This window comes from Narcine bancroftii, chromosome 3, assembly GCF_036971445.1.
Source record: "Narcine bancroftii isolate sNarBan1 chromosome 3, sNarBan1.hap1, whole genome shotgun sequence".
Taxonomy (NCBI): Eukaryota; Metazoa; Chordata; class Chondrichthyes; order Torpediniformes; family Narcinidae; genus Narcine; species Narcine bancroftii.
In genome coordinates, this window is record NC_091471.1 from 348452209 (window position 1) to 348470737 (window position 18529).

General features: G+C 44.0%; 1 protein-coding gene across 3 annotated transcripts in view; it reads left to right on the top strand.

Annotated features, from left to right (window-relative positions):
* The window catches only part of trim25 (tripartite motif containing 25), a 29674-nt gene extending 15926 nt beyond the window's left edge, over positions 1-13748 (top strand). For 2 of the 3 annotated variants that reach the window (XM_069929632.1, XM_069929630.1), the window contains 6 exons: positions 2409-2477; positions 2970-3059; positions 3382-3450; positions 6445-6507; positions 6759-6815; positions 10175-13748. In XM_069929632.1, coding sequence (XP_069785733.1) covers positions 2409-2477; positions 2970-3059; positions 3382-3450; positions 6445-6507; positions 6759-6815; positions 10175-10695 — 869 coding nt within the window. In that variant the 3' untranslated portion in view covers positions 10696-13748. The remainder of the gene's footprint in view (positions 1-2408; positions 2478-2969; positions 3060-3381; positions 3451-6444; positions 6508-6758; positions 6816-10174) is intronic. The other variant, XM_069929631.1, reaches the window with a different exon arrangement.
* Positions 13749-18529: the final 4781 nt, after the last annotated feature.

The window sequence follows — 18529 nt, forward strand, 5'->3', positions numbered from 1 at the left end:
CAGATCCAGCTGATGAATTGGGTGGTGGCGGCTGGGTACCCAACTCCGTGATCCCAGTCAAGGCACAGTGGTCTTCACCCCTTGCCTGGTGTGTGTATCTGCCATAGAGTGGGTGTTGTGAGTGAGTAACTCCGTGACAATGGAGTACCCTTATCCAAGGGCAGCTGGTAGTAATGTGAGAGTCTGAACTCACTTTTGGGGGAAGTCATTGGAAAAAGTCGGAGGGAAGGCAGCCCTCATTCAGGATGGTTTGCTTTTGCTAGGTGGAGTCGTGATTGAATATTTTGATTAGCGCAATGCAGATTTCAGAAAGGCCTTTCATACAATGTCTGAAGATTAAATTAAACCTTTTCTGCCTCCACATGAACCATATTCCTCCATGCCCTGCAAATCCCTGTGTCTATCTAGAAGCCTCTACTATTTGATCTGATTCCATCACTGCTTCTAGCATGACGCAGACAGCAATCCAGATTACCACCCTGGAGGTCCTGCTGGACCTCAGGATCTCATCACTTTTCCTATCCATGTCACTGGTACCAACGTGCACCACGACATCTGGTTGCTCAAGAATTCATTGAGGGTGTTCAGAGATGTCTCTAACCCTGGCACCTGGGGGGCAACATACCATTTAAGTCTTGTTCCTTTCCACAGAATCTCCTGTATCCCTAACCAATGAATCCCCTACTATTACTCTCCTCTCTACCCTTCCCTTCTGAGCCACAAGAACAGAATGAGGTCTGGCTGCTGTAACTTATTTCTGGTAGGTTGACTCTCTACAGTTTCCAAATGGGTGCACTTATTAGTGCACTGTGAAATGTGGACCCCTCCTGGAGTTCAGGGAACTGGGGATTGCAGGACAAATGGGAGCTGATTTAGGGTGTCACGAGTGCTGTTACTAAATAAGAAAAAATAGCAGGGACAAGTCATGGTGTAGGTTAGTGAGCTGGATGTCAGTAGTCAGATAATTCCTGGAGGAGATTCTGAGGGACAACATATACCAACACTTGGGAAGTCCGGGATTGATTGGAGGTCATTAGCAGGGTATGATGTACAATGAGTGGTTAGGTCCTGGAGAGTGTGTAGAATAGGGAGATGGAGAAGATGGCAACTCGGATGGATGGGGTCGTGAAGGTGTTTGGCACCCCTGCCTTAGTTGGGCAGGATGTAGAGTACAAAAGTTTGGACATCACTGTACAGTTGTATGAGGTGTTGGTGAGACCACACCTGTTCTGTGTGCAGTTCTGGTCTCCCAGTTACTGGAAATTCACCAGGATGTTGTGGGGCTGAGTCATAGGAAGGGGTTAGATGGTCTGGATCTTTATCCTTTAGAGCATCAGATGCCAAGAGGAGACATTGTAGAGGTTTGTAAACTCATGAGGGGCACAGATAAAGTGAATGCTCAAGACCTGTTTCCCAGGGAAATGATTCTAGAAACCGGGCATTGGTTTAAGGTGAGAGGGGGAAGATTTCTGGGAAACCTATGAGGTAACTTTCACTCAGAGGGTGGCTTATATCTGGAACAAACTGCCAGAGGAGACTATAGAAGTGGGCACTATTTTGACATTCACAGACATTTGGACAGACACCGGTAAGGTTTAGGAGGATATGGACCGAATGCAGACAGAAAGGACTAGTCCAGGATGCCAACGGGGCCAGTATGGATGAGGTGGGCTTAGGGGCCTATTCTATGCTGTGTGATTCTGCATTGTACAACCAGTATACTCTTATCAGCAAGTGAATGGAAAGGAATATTGCTGTTTGCTCCAATCCCCAGTTCCCTGAAGGTTTAGGAGGATATGGACCGAATGGAGACAGAAAGGACTAGTCCAGGATGCCAACTGGGCCAGTATGGATGAGGTGGGCTTAGGGGCCTATTCTATGCTGTGTGATTCTGCATTGTACAACCAGTATACTCTTATCAGCAAGTGAATGGAAAGGAATATTGCTGTTTGCTCCAATCCCCAGTTCCCTGAACTCCAGGAGGGGTTCACTGAGCAACACTCGGCTTCAGAGCCACCATCTCATGGGTTCAGACCAGTTCATTGTCACATGTACCAAAGTACAGTGAGAAAGTTTGTTTTGTGAGCAAATCAGCAAGTCAACCCATACATAGAATAACAAGTGAAAATACAGAGATCAGTCAGAACGACAGCAGCCTCATTTAACTCCTGTTTTTCCAAGAGTGGAGTTATGGAAGTGAGGCAAGAGTGAAACTGTTAGTGGGTGTCAGTTAAGAAAACTGCAGTAGTTGGAAGCAGAGAAAAATGGTTGTGGGCGTTGGCAATCAATCATCCCAGGGCATTGCTGTAGGAGCTCTGCAGGGCCCAGCCACCACCAACTGCTTTACCTTCTATTGTGTGTTCTGAAGAAATTGATAGAGTGGGCATACAGAGTTTCTTGTTTTGCAGAGAAAGCCAATTCCAAACAGCCAAAGACTGAGCAGCTGCAATTGGTCGAGGAGCAGACAGAGAGTCTGGGTGAGTGATGAACCCTGACAGCCCCAGTCCCATACCCTGGCGTCCTGTATCTCTGTAATCCTGCAGTGTAGCATTCTGCTGTGTCCCTACTGGAGATGTAAATCACTGCCACCATCTACTATCCCCATCTCCATGCCATTGAGGTGAATGAGCTCCATTCCACTTCCAGAAGTGTATGGCCAGCTTCTTGGTCTTACTGACACCGAGGGAGATGCTGCTGAATGAGTGTGGTTGCAAGTGGAAATCCCATGTCAGGGAGTGGTCAGTGGGGATGGAATAGTGGGCAAAGGTCATGAAGAAAGCATCTCATTGAAATGCTGAGGGAATGTAGAATCTGTGTTTTTCCAGAATCCTGAGGAAGAGCCCAGACCTGATGAGTTTCTCTAGGACCTTGGTGTGTTTGTCACTGAGCTGCCTTTCTGGCACTCCCATCAACCATGATTATGTAACACTCCCATAGTTCTGACTGTAATGTGCTTGTACCATCCACAGGGTGCCTTCTGGGTCGAGAACCAATTTTTGCTGAAAGGAAAGAAAAGGTTGAAGCAAGCAAGCCGTCTGAAGACAAGCAGCCCAAAACCAGTGAGTGCGGGCTCAAACTCATTGGGGTTCTGGAAAGTGGTTCCCACATGATCCACGGTCACCAAAGCTGCTGCTTTGCTAGCCTGTGGAATTCTGTGCACTATGGGCAGAGAGCCTGGCTAAATGAGCTAGACAGTTGGGATTACTGTCCAGTGACCCTGGGGTTAGAGAGAGGGGGAATCAGATAGGGATTCTGCACCCTGTCACTGCCTAGTGACCCCAGGTTAGAGAGAGGGGGGAATCAGCAGATTTTTGGGGCTAGTTATAGGGGAAGTGGGGTGAGGGGAATTCATGTGGGTTATTACTTTTTTTTATTCAACAGAGAAAAACAAGAACACCAGGATGAAAAACAATGGTCCAATGCATGGTCAGAATCAGACAGAGATTCCTGGTAGGTGGTGTTTCCTTCATTCCTGCCCTCCACACTATGACCCAAACACCACCGCCCCTCCACCCCCCTGCTCTGCTGGGATACTGTAGATGGGGCTGCTCTCCCCGGAGAGTAGATTGTGAGAGGTGTGTAAATGACATGGGCTCCAGGTAGGGTCACCCAAGTTGATGAAGCTCAAGGCAGAGACTGAAGGCTGGAGGGTTTTACACACAGAGCAATACTTGGAACCTGGGGCTCAACAGTGGTCTATGTTAGTGCCATCAACCTTCTAACCAGATGGAATTAACATTGTCTTTTCCGGTTTCCATTAACCTCCCCCACCTCTCTGACCTATTCCTCTAGCTTTCCACCCCCTTCCCTCTCCATTCAGAGCTGCCCCTTCCCCATCACTTTTCAGCTTCTATCTTCCCACCCTTATCACCTGTGACGTCTTACCTTTTGGCCTCTGCTCCTCCCCTTTCTCCCTCTGCCCCATCCTCCCTCCTTCACCCCCACCCCCTGCCCTGTCCTTCCCCTGCCCATTCCTCCCTCTCTCCTCTATTCCCTCCCTTTGCCTCTTCTTCCATCCTCCCACTTTTCTATTGCCTGCTTGAACCTTGACGAAGGGATCAGGCCTGAAACATGGATTACCTTTCAATTCCTATAGAAGCTGTGTGACCCGCTGTTTCTCTAGCACGTTGATGTGTTGCAGAGGATAACGAGGGTTTGTAGCGGCAGCTACTCTGCTCCTGCAATAACACATGCAACTAGACTGGTTGAGATCAGTGAGCAGACTGGTTTATTGCAGGCTGCTGGGCTGGACTTATACTCCCAGTCCGGACCTGACTGAGAACTGCGCTGGAGGGTGCTGACGTCACCCAGGCGTCACGTGGTCTCCAAGCGTGTGTTTCTGAGCCCTGAGCTGGAAGGAAGGGAAACCCCCGACAGCACCATTTTGACCGGCTGCCCTACCGCGTGGCTTACAAATGGGGCTGGTTCGCCTGCCTTGTGATGAGCCGCCACAGGTTGTTTTCTTTGGAATAGAGAAAGTGTGAGGGACACGATGATGTACAATGATGTAAACATTACCCGAAACCGAGGTCCCCAAAGCAGAGGGCAGAGATTTAAGGAAATGATTTAAGGAGTATTAGAGGGAGGTTTTCATAGACAGCAGTTTTTTCTGGAATGGCTGGGCAGGGAGAGAGAGGCCCTGGGCTTCCAGGGTAGCTATGACCTGTGGACTATAGGTTGGGGGGCTGGGTAGAGTGTGGTTGGATATTGGGGGGGTGGGTACATACTGGACCATTCCAACTCATCCCATCCCACTGCATGCAGTCTGCACCCCTATTCTCTGCATGTCGAAATGCAGCTTATGCATTGCATTGTGTCTGCTTCCTCCTCTTCCCTGACAACACTTCCACACACCTAATACTGCATGTAAAACAAAACCTTGTAAATCTCAGCTTAAATGGCCCTCTGGGACTTGCAAACCCAACCTGGGGAAAAGATTCCATCTGTCCATTCTATCAATGACTCATAATTTTATAAACTTCTCATCGCCTGTCATCCTCAGACACTCCAGAATAAAATAGCCCAAGTATGATCAACCTCTCCCCATATCTCCTACCCTCTAAACTAGGGAACATCCTGGTAAATCACCTCTGCATTCTCAAAATCTTCCACATCCTTCCTGTAATGGGGAGACCAAAACTGCCCAGTGCTCCAAATGTGGTCGAACCAAAGGTTTATAAGTCTTTAACAACTTTCCAACATTTTATACAAACACCTTGACTGCTGAGGGCAAATCAGCTGAGCATCTTTGAGTCTGTTTGTCACAAAACACCTCGTTGAATGTGTCACGAACTAACAACCCTCTTAATTTTGTAAGGGGCGAGAAACTTTGTTAGCATTAACAAAAGAACAGCAATGGCAAAAATTCACCAGGCAATGGTAAATTCAAAATAATAGCTTTTATCGTGTCTGCCTGTCCCGCATCGGACTTGTCAGCCACAAACGAGCCTGCAGCTGACGTGGACTTTTTACCCCCTCCATAAATCTTCGTCCGCGAAGCCAAGCCAAAGAAAAAGAAGAATAACATGACATTCCTTGCTTACCTCAAACTATAAATTTAAACCCCACTATGCGCAAATGTAAATGTGTGTGTAGGTGTTCAAGACCTAAACTCTGAAAAATCAATTTTTAAAACTTTAGCATCATTTTGGTCTTTCTTTCTGCATCTTAACAGAATAGCAGCTTTAACTCATTTTTTTGTCTCTGATTTCAATAATATATTTCTGGCAAATCATGTGACGTGTTATGTGACATCATTTCTGTCTTTGACGTTCAATGTCTTGGATGTGCTAAATGCATCCAAGTCCACTTAATGCCTCTGTGATATCTGTCCACATGGACACAAAATGGCCATGTGTTTACACAGGTGCTTCTGAAACCACACCTATTGTTTCCAGTATCTCAAGAACCATCATAAATTCTTTCAACTCTACTTCAATCAGCAACCATTCTATTTCTGCAAATGAATCTCCATCTTCTCTCTCAAAGAACCATGTCTGTAGAATGTAAATTAGCCATGTCCACCCAAAAACTAACTTATTAAACCATATCTAGATAAAATATAATTTTAACACTAAACTGAGGATTGATGTAAACACAGATCCGTTACAGGTGAGAAGGGCTCCTGACCAAGCACACTGACAGGTCAGCAGGCAACTGCCAAGGAAAGGAAGATCAATCAGCACGCGAAGCAAGGCAGTGTTGGAGCACTATTGTGGAGTTCATTCAGGAGCCTGATGGCTGCAGGAAAGACACTGTCTTTAACTTGCTGGTGTTTGAGTTCACACCCTTTGCCTTCTCCCAGATTAGAGGGTCTGGGGTGTGATGGGTCCTTCAGTGTGTTGGCTGCCTTTCTTAGGCAGTGGGAGACAAAGTTTATGGGGGGGGGGGTCAGGGGGGAAACGACATGTGACATGAACTGGGACCTGAATCCTTTTGTTCCAGGGAAAGGAAAACCAACACTGATCCAGAGCCTGGTCCATGGTCCACATATTGCAGACAGGCCAGGTAAGTGATCTGCCTCTCACCCCCCACTCCCAGAACTGCAGTGCTCCCTCCATCCCCACCCCCTCACGGCCCTCTCCTTTCTCTTCTCCCCCCCCCCCCACCCACCTCGTCATCCGCACATGCAATTGCTTACACAATGTGGCCTCGCCCGTTTCTCCTGAGGCCCCTGAGGCATGCTGGCTGTGTGGCCATGGGTGGAGGGCTTACAGCTCTGTCTTGAGTCCTGCCTAGAACTCTGTTTGTCTTCACAGAGAGACCATCCACCTGCATCAGCTCAGCTACCCAGAAACGACAGAACTTCCTGCAATGTGAGTATAGTCTCTCCCTCCCCCTGCAGTCAGATTCTCTGCTGGACTAGCTGAAGGGCTTTAGAGTAAAAACACACCAAAATGGTCCATGGGAGTCGGATACATTGCCCACGTTTTGGGCTTGAGCCCTTCCTTAAGGAATAAGCAGAATAAGGCAGAAGCAGGAAATCTCAGAATTCTGACAATGCTGGCTATGAGGAATCTAGACCAACACGATATGATAAGGTGAGAATTTATCATGTCCGTGTGAAAGGAGACGGGAGAGACAAAGCTGGGGGATGGTGACGGGGGTTCAACGAAAGCCAGGGAAGTCGATGGTAATGCCATCCAGTTGGAGGATGCCCAGTCAGAAGCTGAGGCGTTTTTCCTCCATTTTGCGGGTGGTTTCAGTCTGGTAGTGCATGAAACCATGGACAGACATGTCAGCAAGGAACTGGAATGGGGAATTGAAATGGGTGGCCACTGGAAGATCAAAGCTATTATGGTGCTCAACGAAGTGTTCTCCCAGTCCGGGTCCAGTCTTTCTGATGAAGAGAAGACCACAGCGGGAGCACTAGATGTAGTAGATGACCCCTGCAGATTGGAAGGACTGTTTGGGGCCCCGAATGGTGCTGAGGGAGATGGTATGGGTGCAAGTGGAGCATCTCCTGTGGTCACATGGGTAGGTCCCAAGAGGACAAATGGTGGTGAGGGAGGAGTGGACAAGAGAGTCATGGAGGAATTCCCTGCAGAAAATGGAAAAGGGAATATGTGTCTAGTGATATGCAGGTGAGGGCCGAGTTGATGGTGTAGAAGAAAAGCCACATTGTTTGGAGGGGGAGGAGAACATCTTTGATCTGACATGGAAGTCCTCATCCTGGGAGCAGATGCAACAGAGAAGGAGGAATTGAGAATGGAATGGAATTCTTATGGGGACAGGGTGGAAAGTTGAGGTAGCTGTGGGAGTTGATGCCTGTTGAGAGTTATCTCTTGAGATGGAGACAGAAAACTGAGCCCCTGGAGAAAACCCATGCAGACATGGGGAGAACATACAAACTCCGTACAGACAGCGCAGGATTCGAACACTTGTCCCAGCCGCTGGCACTGTAACAGCATTGCGCTAACTGCTATGCTGACCATGCTGCCTGCATCTGACCACCTTTTTATGATCAAAACATAAAGATCTTTCATGACCCAGATTTCCTTGAACTTTGCCAGCATTTCTTCTCACCTCCTGGGGTGTACTGATAGCCATCTCTCGCTCGCTTTCAAAAACCTCCCACGTATCATTCATTTCCCAATCCAACTCTGACACCATTGAAATCTGCCTCCCTCCCCCCCCCCCCCCCCCCCCCCTGCCAACTGGGGCTTGACCTTGAGGACCAACCTCTTCTCACAATGGTCTCTGTTCCCAGAGTTCCTGTACAAACTCCTCAATCTCCAAGGAAAACCACATTGGTTTCTCAGGGCTCAGACCCAAAACATTGGCAATGTATCTATGGGGGTGTTTCTAGTGAGCCGGGAAAAGCACGGTGATGCGAGGTAATGCGAGGTGAAGCGCGGAGATGCGTGGTGACACCTCGAATCTGGCCGCACTGTAAACACATCTGGTTGTGGCCATTGTGCGGCGATTCGAGGTGCTCCGGCGTCCTACTTTTGAGGTGGTCGATGCGGGGTGATGCGAGGGACGACCTCGCAGTGGAAACACCACGGGTGACTCACCGGAAGTCGCGATTTTTCACCTGCGGTTTTCAATTGCTCATCGGACTTCCTGGTCACCTCGCATCGCCCTGCATCACCGCGTATTCATCGCTCGGTAGAAATAGTTCGGCTAATCCTAAAATGCGCGGTGATGCGAGGGACATAAAAAGGGAGGGCATAAAAGGATGTGATCACCCCGCATCGACACCTCAAAAGTAGGACGCCGGAGCACCTCGAATCGCTGCACATCAGCCACAACTGGATGTGTTTACAGTGTGGCCAGATTCGAGGTGTCACCACACATCACCGCGCTTCACCTCGCATCACCGCGCTTTTCCCGGCTCACTAGAAACAGCCCCATTGTCTCCTATAGAAGATGAAAAGACTGGCTGAGTTCCTACAGGATCTTGTTTTTTTTTAACCACAATTACAGCATCTGCAGACTTTTGTGTTTCCTCTCTGTGGTCAGACAGGTTCAAAGATGGTATGGGGTAAAACACGAAAGTCTGCAGACACTGGGATTGAAGTAAAAAAACAATGCTGGCAAAACTCAGCAGGGGAGGTGGACGAGACTGATCACCCCTGCTGCATGGAGGGTTGGCTACACTGTGTATGAGATAGAAGGTGCCTGTCCCTGGCCTGAATGCTGGCAAGGGGTTCACTTACTCCAGGAGAGCACCCACTCAGGCACTGCTGACTTGATGAAGGGCTCAAGCCCAAAATGTTGATTATTGATCTTTATCTTTGCTACATAAAGTATGTTGCTTGCCCTGCTGTGTTTCAAAAGTGGTTTCTTCCCTGCAGCCTGTCAGGGTCCTGAATAAACCCATCACACCCCATAGCCAAACAGCACCATGTGCTATTGTGCTGCTATGTACACATCAGAGATGACTTGCTGACCTGTTCATGAGTCCAAGTATACATGACAATATACTTAAACTTGCAAACTCTCCATCTAGTTTGAGAAACCCTTGACTGTTTTCACAGATTCTACCCCATCTCAGCTCCTGTTCTGAGACAATTCCAAACAACACAATTAAACCCTTGTTCACTGGCTGATCACCCTGGGTGGGATTCAATGAGAGTACAGTGCAGCATCTCACTTCACTCCTTAAAAAATCTGCACCTGGGCCCTCGAGGTGGTGGTTCTGGCCTTCCCTCCCCTCATTCATAACTGCCACAGCACCTTTCCCCCATGTTGCTATACTCTCTCATCTACCCGTCTTGCCTCCCCGCAGGTGTGAAGCAGGCCACAGAAGGGTGACTGGGGGGTAGGGAGGTAGAGGCAGTGGGGTAGGGGAATGACACAGAAGGGTGACTGGGAACAATAACCGTTGTGGTGGGATGGGACACAGGAATCTGCAAGTTGGGGGGAGAGACGGGGGTGTTGTGTGAGACGGGGGAAGCTACAGGTCACATCTCAGGGACTATCTGAAGTGGTTGCAATGGTGTCCCAATGGGTTGTCCATATGGTTGGGGAAGGAATGATTGTCGAGCATCCGGTCTGGGTTTCCTGCTGCAGGGAGGTAACTCGGGCATGTGGTGGGGGGTGACGGGGGACTGGGGTTGGGGTGGGGGGGTTAGAAATGGAGAGGAAGGGGGTTAAGGTGAGGCCTAGGTTCAGGGAGGTGGGAAGGATGCAGCCTGCCCATCTAACACTGATGTCTTCCCTTTGATAGACAACACTAGAGTGACCTTCAACCAACGCAGTGCCCACAAGAAGCTGCTGCTGGGCAACCACTACACCAGCCTGTCTATTGCCGAGCAGCCCCAAGACTACCCTAACCTGCCTGAACGTTTTTACAACTGTTGCCAAGTGCTTGGTTTCCAGCGGTTTACAAATGGCCGTCATTATTGGGAAGTTGGTATCCAGGGCAATGGTTTCTGGGCCATTGGGGTGGCATGCGCGGGGATAGAGCGGAGTGGTTCTTGCAGCCGGCTGGGCAGGAACGCGCTCAGTTGGTGTGTGGAGAGGTTTGGATTGAAGCTGTCTGCTTGGCATGCGAGCCAGGAGGTGCCTCTGTTGGGCCCTCCACCCCGTGTAGTGGGGGTTTATCTGGATTTTGAGACAAGAGAAGTGGCTTTCTATTCTGTGGGTGCAACCATGTTGCTACTCTGCCAGTTCCGAGGAGCACTCAGAGACCAGATCCTACCTGCCTTCTGGCTCTGTTCCAGCGGGACCAAGCTCACTCTTGGTTAGCGAAGGTTCTGTCCCCAGCTCCCTCTGGCACTGAGCTGTCCTGCTGCCCAGAAACATTCATGATCAATAGTGTGTGAAGTACAACAGTTCCAGCCCTTGGCCAGTGGGTCCAATCCCTTGGCCAGTGGGTTCCAGCTGTACCAGTAAAGTGGGTGCTCTCCTGGTGCAAGTAAACCTCTTGGCGGCATTCAGACAAGGGACAGGCACTCTCTATCTCACATGGTATTGGCCACCCCTCCCTACAGCAGGGGCAATCATTCTCGCCCACTTCCCCCTCCCATTCTCCTCCCCACTCTGGGGCCAAGTCCACCCTCAAGGGTGGGCTCTGCATCAGGACCAGCTTTGGATATTTTTATGATTTGATTTAATTTTTGCGCTAATTCGGAGGCCTGAGTTCAAATCATTTTTGTAATTAAGTGCAGATTTTAATTTGATGGACTGCTTGGCTCTCAACTGTTCTGTATCAGTAATCAGCACAGGACAGATCGTGTTGTATTCAATCCCGGAGCTGCCAGGGATCAGTATGTCTGTGTTGGGACAGCATTAAATGCCATCCGTGTGTGTTGGGTTGGTTTTCCCCTCTCCCCCCTTTCACTGGCTGTTTGTTGGCAACTGTACCCAGAGCCAGCAGCACCAAGGACACTGACCAGTGCAGTGGTGGTTGATTCTTTGGGACAGCTGCTGTCTGGGTCAGTGACATGTACAAACATCAAGTAGGCAGGTGTCCAGATTTATTTCACATTATTTGAATCACAGTTTGACCACACGGATAAGGCATCCCCAATAGCTGCACAAAGCCATGCTGCAGAAAATATCCATGTAACAAGAGCCGGGGTTGGAGGGGTGTAAACCAAACACCAGAGGCCTGGACCCACTCTGGCTTGCCCTGCCAGCACAAGACACTGTCCTGGGACAGGTCTGTTCATCCCAGAACAACCACCTTGAGCTGATCACCTGTCACCATTGCTATCTACCAGTCTGAGCTCTGCTTGTAAAGTGATGCCACCCAGGCCATGGTGACAGGTTCCTGTGCCAATGGTTGCACCTCCATTTGTTTCCTTTCAATGCCAGCTTTTAACACAGTTCTTCCTTTCTGAAACTTTGGTCCACATGGTACATGTTTCAGCTTGAAATGCTGGCTGGTTCTAAGATTGTGTGGTCACTGCCCAAAGTCAAACAGAAGGTGTAGCACAGAGAAGATGTGAAAAGTTGTTTCCCTCAGTGGGAGAGCCTGTCAAGAGGACACAACTTCAGGATTAAAGGGTACCTGCTTAGAACAGATGTGGAGAAAGTTCTTCAACCAGAGGGTGGTAAATCTGTGGAATTTGTTACCACAGGAGGTGTGGTCAGGTCATTGGATGCATTTAAGGAAAGGATTAATAGATTATTGATTAGCCAGGACATCAAAGGTTACGGGGAGAAGGCCAGACAGTGGGGAAAATAGATCAGGTCATGATTGAATGGCAGGGCAGACTCAATGGGCTGAATAGCCTATTTCTGCTCCTATGTCTTACGGTGCTGCAGAAGTATGGAACACATTTGGTGCTTCCTGACAAGATAATCTTCAGCTGATCCTGCCTGTGAAAGGTAAATGTCTAGGGCACCAGCCACAGCAGAAGATAGGGACACAACACTAGCACAGTCAAATACAAGGGCAGAGCTCTACGGTGACGAGATGCACAAAGCAAGTCTATTACAGAGAGGTGGGTGCCTGCAATGGGCTGTCAGGAGTCATGATGTATTGGGTGATGTGTAATGAACCTGAGCTGATTAGGGAACTAAAGGTAATGGAACCCTTAAGAAGTAGTGATCAAGGAGTCACGTGATGGAGTAGTGGCCGGTCGGGGAACTCCAGCCCTCTCCGGAAAAGTTTAAAGTAGTAGTGATCATAACATGAGAGAGTTCAGTTTCAAATTTGAAAAAGAGAAGCTAATTTCAGATGTCAATATTTCAGTGGAACAAAAGAAATTACAATGATATGAGAGGAACTGGCCTGAGTTGACTGGAAAAGTAAGCTCGATGGAGGGACGGCAGAGCAGAATTGGATGATATTTCTACAAGAAAAAGAATGCAGGATAGATATATTCCAAGAAAAAGGAAAATTATAAATGGGAAAATGGCATAAATGTGTCTAAGGAGAGGTTAAGGCTAAGGAGGGCATAAAAGGAGGCAAAAATTAGTGGAAAAAAAGGACTGGGAAACTTTTTAAAACACAAAGACACAAAGAAAGTAATTAGGAAAGAAAAGATAATTATGAAAGGAAGTTGGCAAATAACATACAAAAGGATATTAAGAGTTTTTAAAATATGAACAGCAAAAGGTAGATGTAGGACTGCTTAAAAAAAATGATGCTGGAGAAATTATAATGGGTAACAAAGGAAATGGCAGAGGTATTTTGCATCAGTCTTCACTGAGGAAGACGATAGCAATATACCCGATAGAGGTCTCAGGGAATGGAATTAAGTAGTCAAGATTACTAGAGAGTGAATGGACTGAAGGTCCAAGATAAGTCTCCTGGACCAGATGAGGTACATCCACAGGTTTTGAAGGAGGTGGCTTTGGAGATTGTGGAGGCACTGGAATTGATTTTCCACAAATCCATGGATTCTGACATGGTTCCAGAGGATTGGAAGGTCACAATTGTAATTCCGCTGTTTATGAAAGGAGGAAGGCAGAAAAAATGAAATTATAGGCTTATCAATCTGATGTCAGTAGTTGTAAAGTTATTGGAGTCAATTCTCAAGGACAAAGTTATGAAATACCTTGAGGTGCATGATATGATGGGTCCAAGTCAGTGTGGTTTCATGAAGGGAAGATCCTCCCTGACCAACTTATTGGAATTTTTAAAATATTTTTTATTTTTCACACTGTGAACCATATCAACCAAAAGATATACAAATGTTTCTCATTAAATATACAGTGGCATTTTCTCCCTTTTTTCCCCTACCCTCCCTCCCCTCTTCCCACCCCCCTCCAAAACCAATAAATATTCAACATAAACAATGTTTTCACACAATGAAAAATAAATAAGAAAAATATGTCATCTACTTTTACACACTGGATCAAGTCATTTTGTCTTCATATCATTTTAGGGGGTGGAGGTCTGAGGCAAGCCCTCTCTGTTATGTTCCATGTATGGTTCCCAAATTTGTTCAAATAATGTGACTTTATTTTTTAAATTGTATCTTAATTTTTTTCCAATGGAATACATTTATTAATTTCCATGTACCATTCTCAGGCTCTCTTCCATTTTCCAAGTTGACATTATACAATTTTTTGCTACTGCTAAGGCTATCATAATAAATCTTTTTTTGCGCTTTATCCAATTTGAGGCCTAATTCCTTACTACTTGTATTACTTAGAAGAAGGATCTTTGGATTTTTTGGTATGTTATTTTTTGTGATTTTATTTAATATCTGATTTAGATCTTCCCAAAATATTTTCACTTTCTTACATGCTCAAATTACATGTACTGTTGTTCCCATTTCCTTCTTACAGCAAAAACATCTGTCTGATGTTGGATCCCATTCTTTTAACATTTGAGGCGTGATGTAACCAATTATACTGTATCAGGTGTAACCTTGTTTATTGTATTCTTCATAGTTCCTAAATATAACTTTTCCCATGTTTCATTTTTAATCTTTATCCTTTTCCCACTTTTGTTTAGGCTTGTAGCTTATTTTATAATTTTCCTTATCTTGCAGCTTAATGTACATGTTTGTTATAAATCTTTTAATTATCATTGTGTCTGTAATCACGTATTCAAAGATGCTTCCTTCTGGTAATTTGTCTGTTTCCAAATTTATCCTTTAAGTAAGTTTTCAGTTGATGATATGCAAACATTGTACTATGAGTTATTCCATATTTGTACTTCAACTGTTTAAATGTTAATTAATTATTTACCAAAAAACAATTTTCTATTCTTTTGATTCCTTTTCTCCCCCATTCTCTAAAGGAAAGGTTATCTATTGTAAAAGGGATTAGTGGGTTTTGTGTCAATAACAATTTTGGTATTTGGTCATTTGTTTTTTTTCCTTTCTAAGTGGATCTTCCATAAATTAAGTAAATGATGCAGTAATGGTGAGCTTTTATATTGCATCAGCTTTTCATCCCACTTATATAGTATATGTTCCAGTACCTTTTCCCCTATTTTATCTAATTCTATCTTTGTCCAGTCTGGTTTTCCCTTGTCTGGTAAAAATCTGATAAATATCTTAATTGTGCTGCTCTATAATAATTTTTAAAGTTTGGTAACTGCCTACCACCTTGGTTGTACCTCTTTGTTAAACCTATCCTCTGTTTCCTCCCTTTCTACAAGAATTTCCTTATTTCAATCATTGCCAATTCCCTTAACAGAGAAATTCTTTAATGAACTAAAGAGAATAATAAGTATTGTATCCTTGGAAAGATTAATTTTAATGCAATTTACCCTCTATCAACATCAGCAGTAATTCTTTCCAATGTTCCAAGTCCTCCTGCAATTTCTTTTTTAGTAGCTGATAATTTAGTTTGTACAAGTGGCTTAAGATGTTATCTAATCTAATACCTAGGTATCAGATTTCTTGTGTTTGCCATTTAAATGGTGATTCTTTTTTAAATTCTGTATAATCCGCGTTACTCATTGGCATCACTTCACTTTTATTTGTGTTGATCTTGTACCCCAATATTTCTCCATTCTCCAATTTCTTATGTAGTTCTTTTATTGATATTTCTGGTTCTATGATGTCATCTGCAAATAAACTGATTTTATACTCCTCCTTTATTTTTATCCCTTTTATTTTATTTTCTATTCTTATCAGTTCTGCCAATGATTCTATTGCTAAAGCGAACAATGAGGGGGATAACGGACATCCTGTCGAGTTGACCAACTTAATTTAAATTGGTTCTATACATATCCATTTACTGTTACCTTCGCCAACGGTCCATTATACAATGCTTTAATCCAATTAATATATTCTTCTGGTAGATTGTAATACTTTAAATAAATAATTCCATTCTACTCTGTCAAAGGCTTTTTCTGCATCTAAAGCAACAGCCACTGTTGGCTTATTTCCTTGAACTGCATGAATTAGATTAATAAGTTTACAGACATTATCCGCTGTTCGTCTTTTCTTAAATCCAGTTTTACTATTTTTGGTACACAATCGGCCTATCTGTATGATAATAATTTTGCTATTATCTTATAATCTGAATTAAGTAGAGATATTGGTCTGTATGATGCTGGTGTTGGTGGATCCTTCCCCATCTTTGGTATTACTGTAATTATTGCTGTCTTACATGAATCAGGCAAGTTTTGTGCTTCTTCTATCTGGTTCATTACTTCCGGGAGAGGAGGAATTAATAACTCTTTAAATGATTTATAGAATTCTATTGGGAATCCATCCTCCCCAGGCAGCATTTTTATCAGTTTGTTTTGTTCCTCTTCTTGCAATTTTGGCAGTTCAATTTTAGCTAAAAACTCTTCTATTTTATCATCTTTCCCCTCGTTCTCAGTTTGGTATAATTGTTCATAAAATTCCTTAAAGTTTTCATTAATCTCTATTGGGTTATTTGTTTGTCCTTTTTCCTTGATGCCAATACAGTTCTTTTAGCTTGTTTTAAGTTGCCAGGCTAATATTTTGTTTTTTTTCTCCCAGTTTGTAATACTTTTGCTTTACATTCTTTTCCATGTTGTACGTTTGTAATATTTCGTATTTAATTTTTTTGTCCGCCAATTCTCTCCTTTTTGTTATATCATCCCTTTTTACTAATTCCTTTTCTGTACTTACTATCTCCCTTTCCAACTGCTCTATTTCCTGATTGTAATCCTTTTTCATCTTAGTCACATAACTTATTATCTGCTCTCTAATGAAGGCTTTCATTGAGTCCCATAATATAAATTTGTCTTTCACTTATTCCGCATTCATTTCAAAATGTGTTTTAATTTGGTGTTCAATAAACTCTGTAAATTCCTGCCTTTTAAGTAGCATGGAGTTTAACCTCCATCTGTACGTTCTTGGTGGAATGTCCTCCAGTTCTATTTCTAATAACAGGGGTGAATGATCAGATAGTAATCTAGCTTTATATTCAGTTTTCCTAACTTTCCCTTGAATATGGGCCAACAACAAAAACATATCAATCCTTGAGTATGTTTTATGCCTATTTGAATAATATGAGTATTTCCTTCTCTCTTGGGTGCTGCCTCCTCCATATATCCATAAGTTTCATTTCCTGCATTGATTTGACCATAAATTTGGCCACTTTATTTTTTTAACTAGTCTTTTGTCCAGTTTTATCAACATCGGATCCAAATTAAGCTTAAAATCCCCTCCTATCAATATATATCCTTGTGTATCTACAATCTTCAAAAAAATATCCTGCATAAACTTTTGATCCTCCTCATTAAGTGCATGTATATTGAGCACATTCCAAAATTCTGAGTATATCTGACACTTTATCATTACATACCTCTGCTGGATCTATTATTTCCTCCTCTATTTTGATTGGTACATTTTTATTAATTTAGCTACACCTCTTGCTTTTGAATTGTAGGATGCTGCCGCTACATGTCCTACCCAGTCTCTTTAATTTATTATGTTCCACTTCAGTTAGATGGGTTTTCTGCACAAGTGCTATAATCTATTTTTTTTCTTTTTTCAATACATTTAATAGCCTCTTCCTTTTAATTTGGTTATGTATTGCATTAATGTTTATAGTCATATTGTGTTCACACCTCATTTTTGCTTCCTCACCACCACCACCACCACCCCCATTTTCATGTTTTCCCTTTTTAAACTCAATGTATAAACAACACATTTAAAACATAAAATACTCCAACTCCCACATCCAATATTACCTTAACCTCAAATACTCCCCTCTCTCTGAGTTGCCCCTTATCCCTTGCTGGGCAACCACAACTTCCCTTTCCATTTGGATTGCGATCCTGCTCACAAGCATCAACTGATTTCGCAGTGATGGTTATTCTTCCCCCCCCCCCGAAAACACTTTTTACACATATAACAAAGTTCTCCCTTTTTTCCTCCTTGCTTCCTTCCTTCCCTTTTCCTTTCCCTCTTTAGTTCTTTACATGTACATTGTTTTTACATCTTTATATATACTTTATCTCCGTTCTTCATTCTTATTACATCTCTTTATTACTTCTGTCCTGCAAGCGTTCTGCAAATTCTTGTGCTTCCTCCGGATCCGAGAAGTGTTTTGCTCCCTGGGGATAAATATTTTAAGCACAGCTGTATGTCTTAACATGAATTTTTTTACCTTTTTTCCATAGGATCGAATTTTCTGTATTAAACTCCTTCCTCTTAAGAGTTCAAAACTTGTGTCTAAGTAAAAAAATATTTTTTGATCCTTGTATTTCAATGGTTCATTGTCTTCCCTAATTTTATTCCTTGCCTGCTCCACTATATTTTCTCTTGTCGTATATCTAAAAATTTTTACTAAAATGAATATTGGTTTTTGATGTATGTGGTTTCGGAGCTAGTGTTTTGTGTGCCCTCTTTATTTCCATTCCTTCCTGCATTTCTGTCATTCCTCGGACCTTTGGGATCCATTCTTTCATAAATTCCTTCATATCTGTGCCTTCTTCATCTTCCTTTAGGCCCACTATTTTTGTTGTTTCGCCTACTATATTTTTCCAACATATCAATTTTCTGAACAAAAGTCTTAATTTTTTATCACTTTGTTAAATTCCATTTCTACAGCCGTTTCTCGTTCTTCCATATTTTCTACTCTTTTCCCTATTTCTGTTATGACCCATTCTAATCTTTGCATTTTATCTTCTGTTTTCATTTTCTCTTAATTGCACTAAATTCTAATGACAACCATTCTTTTAATGCTC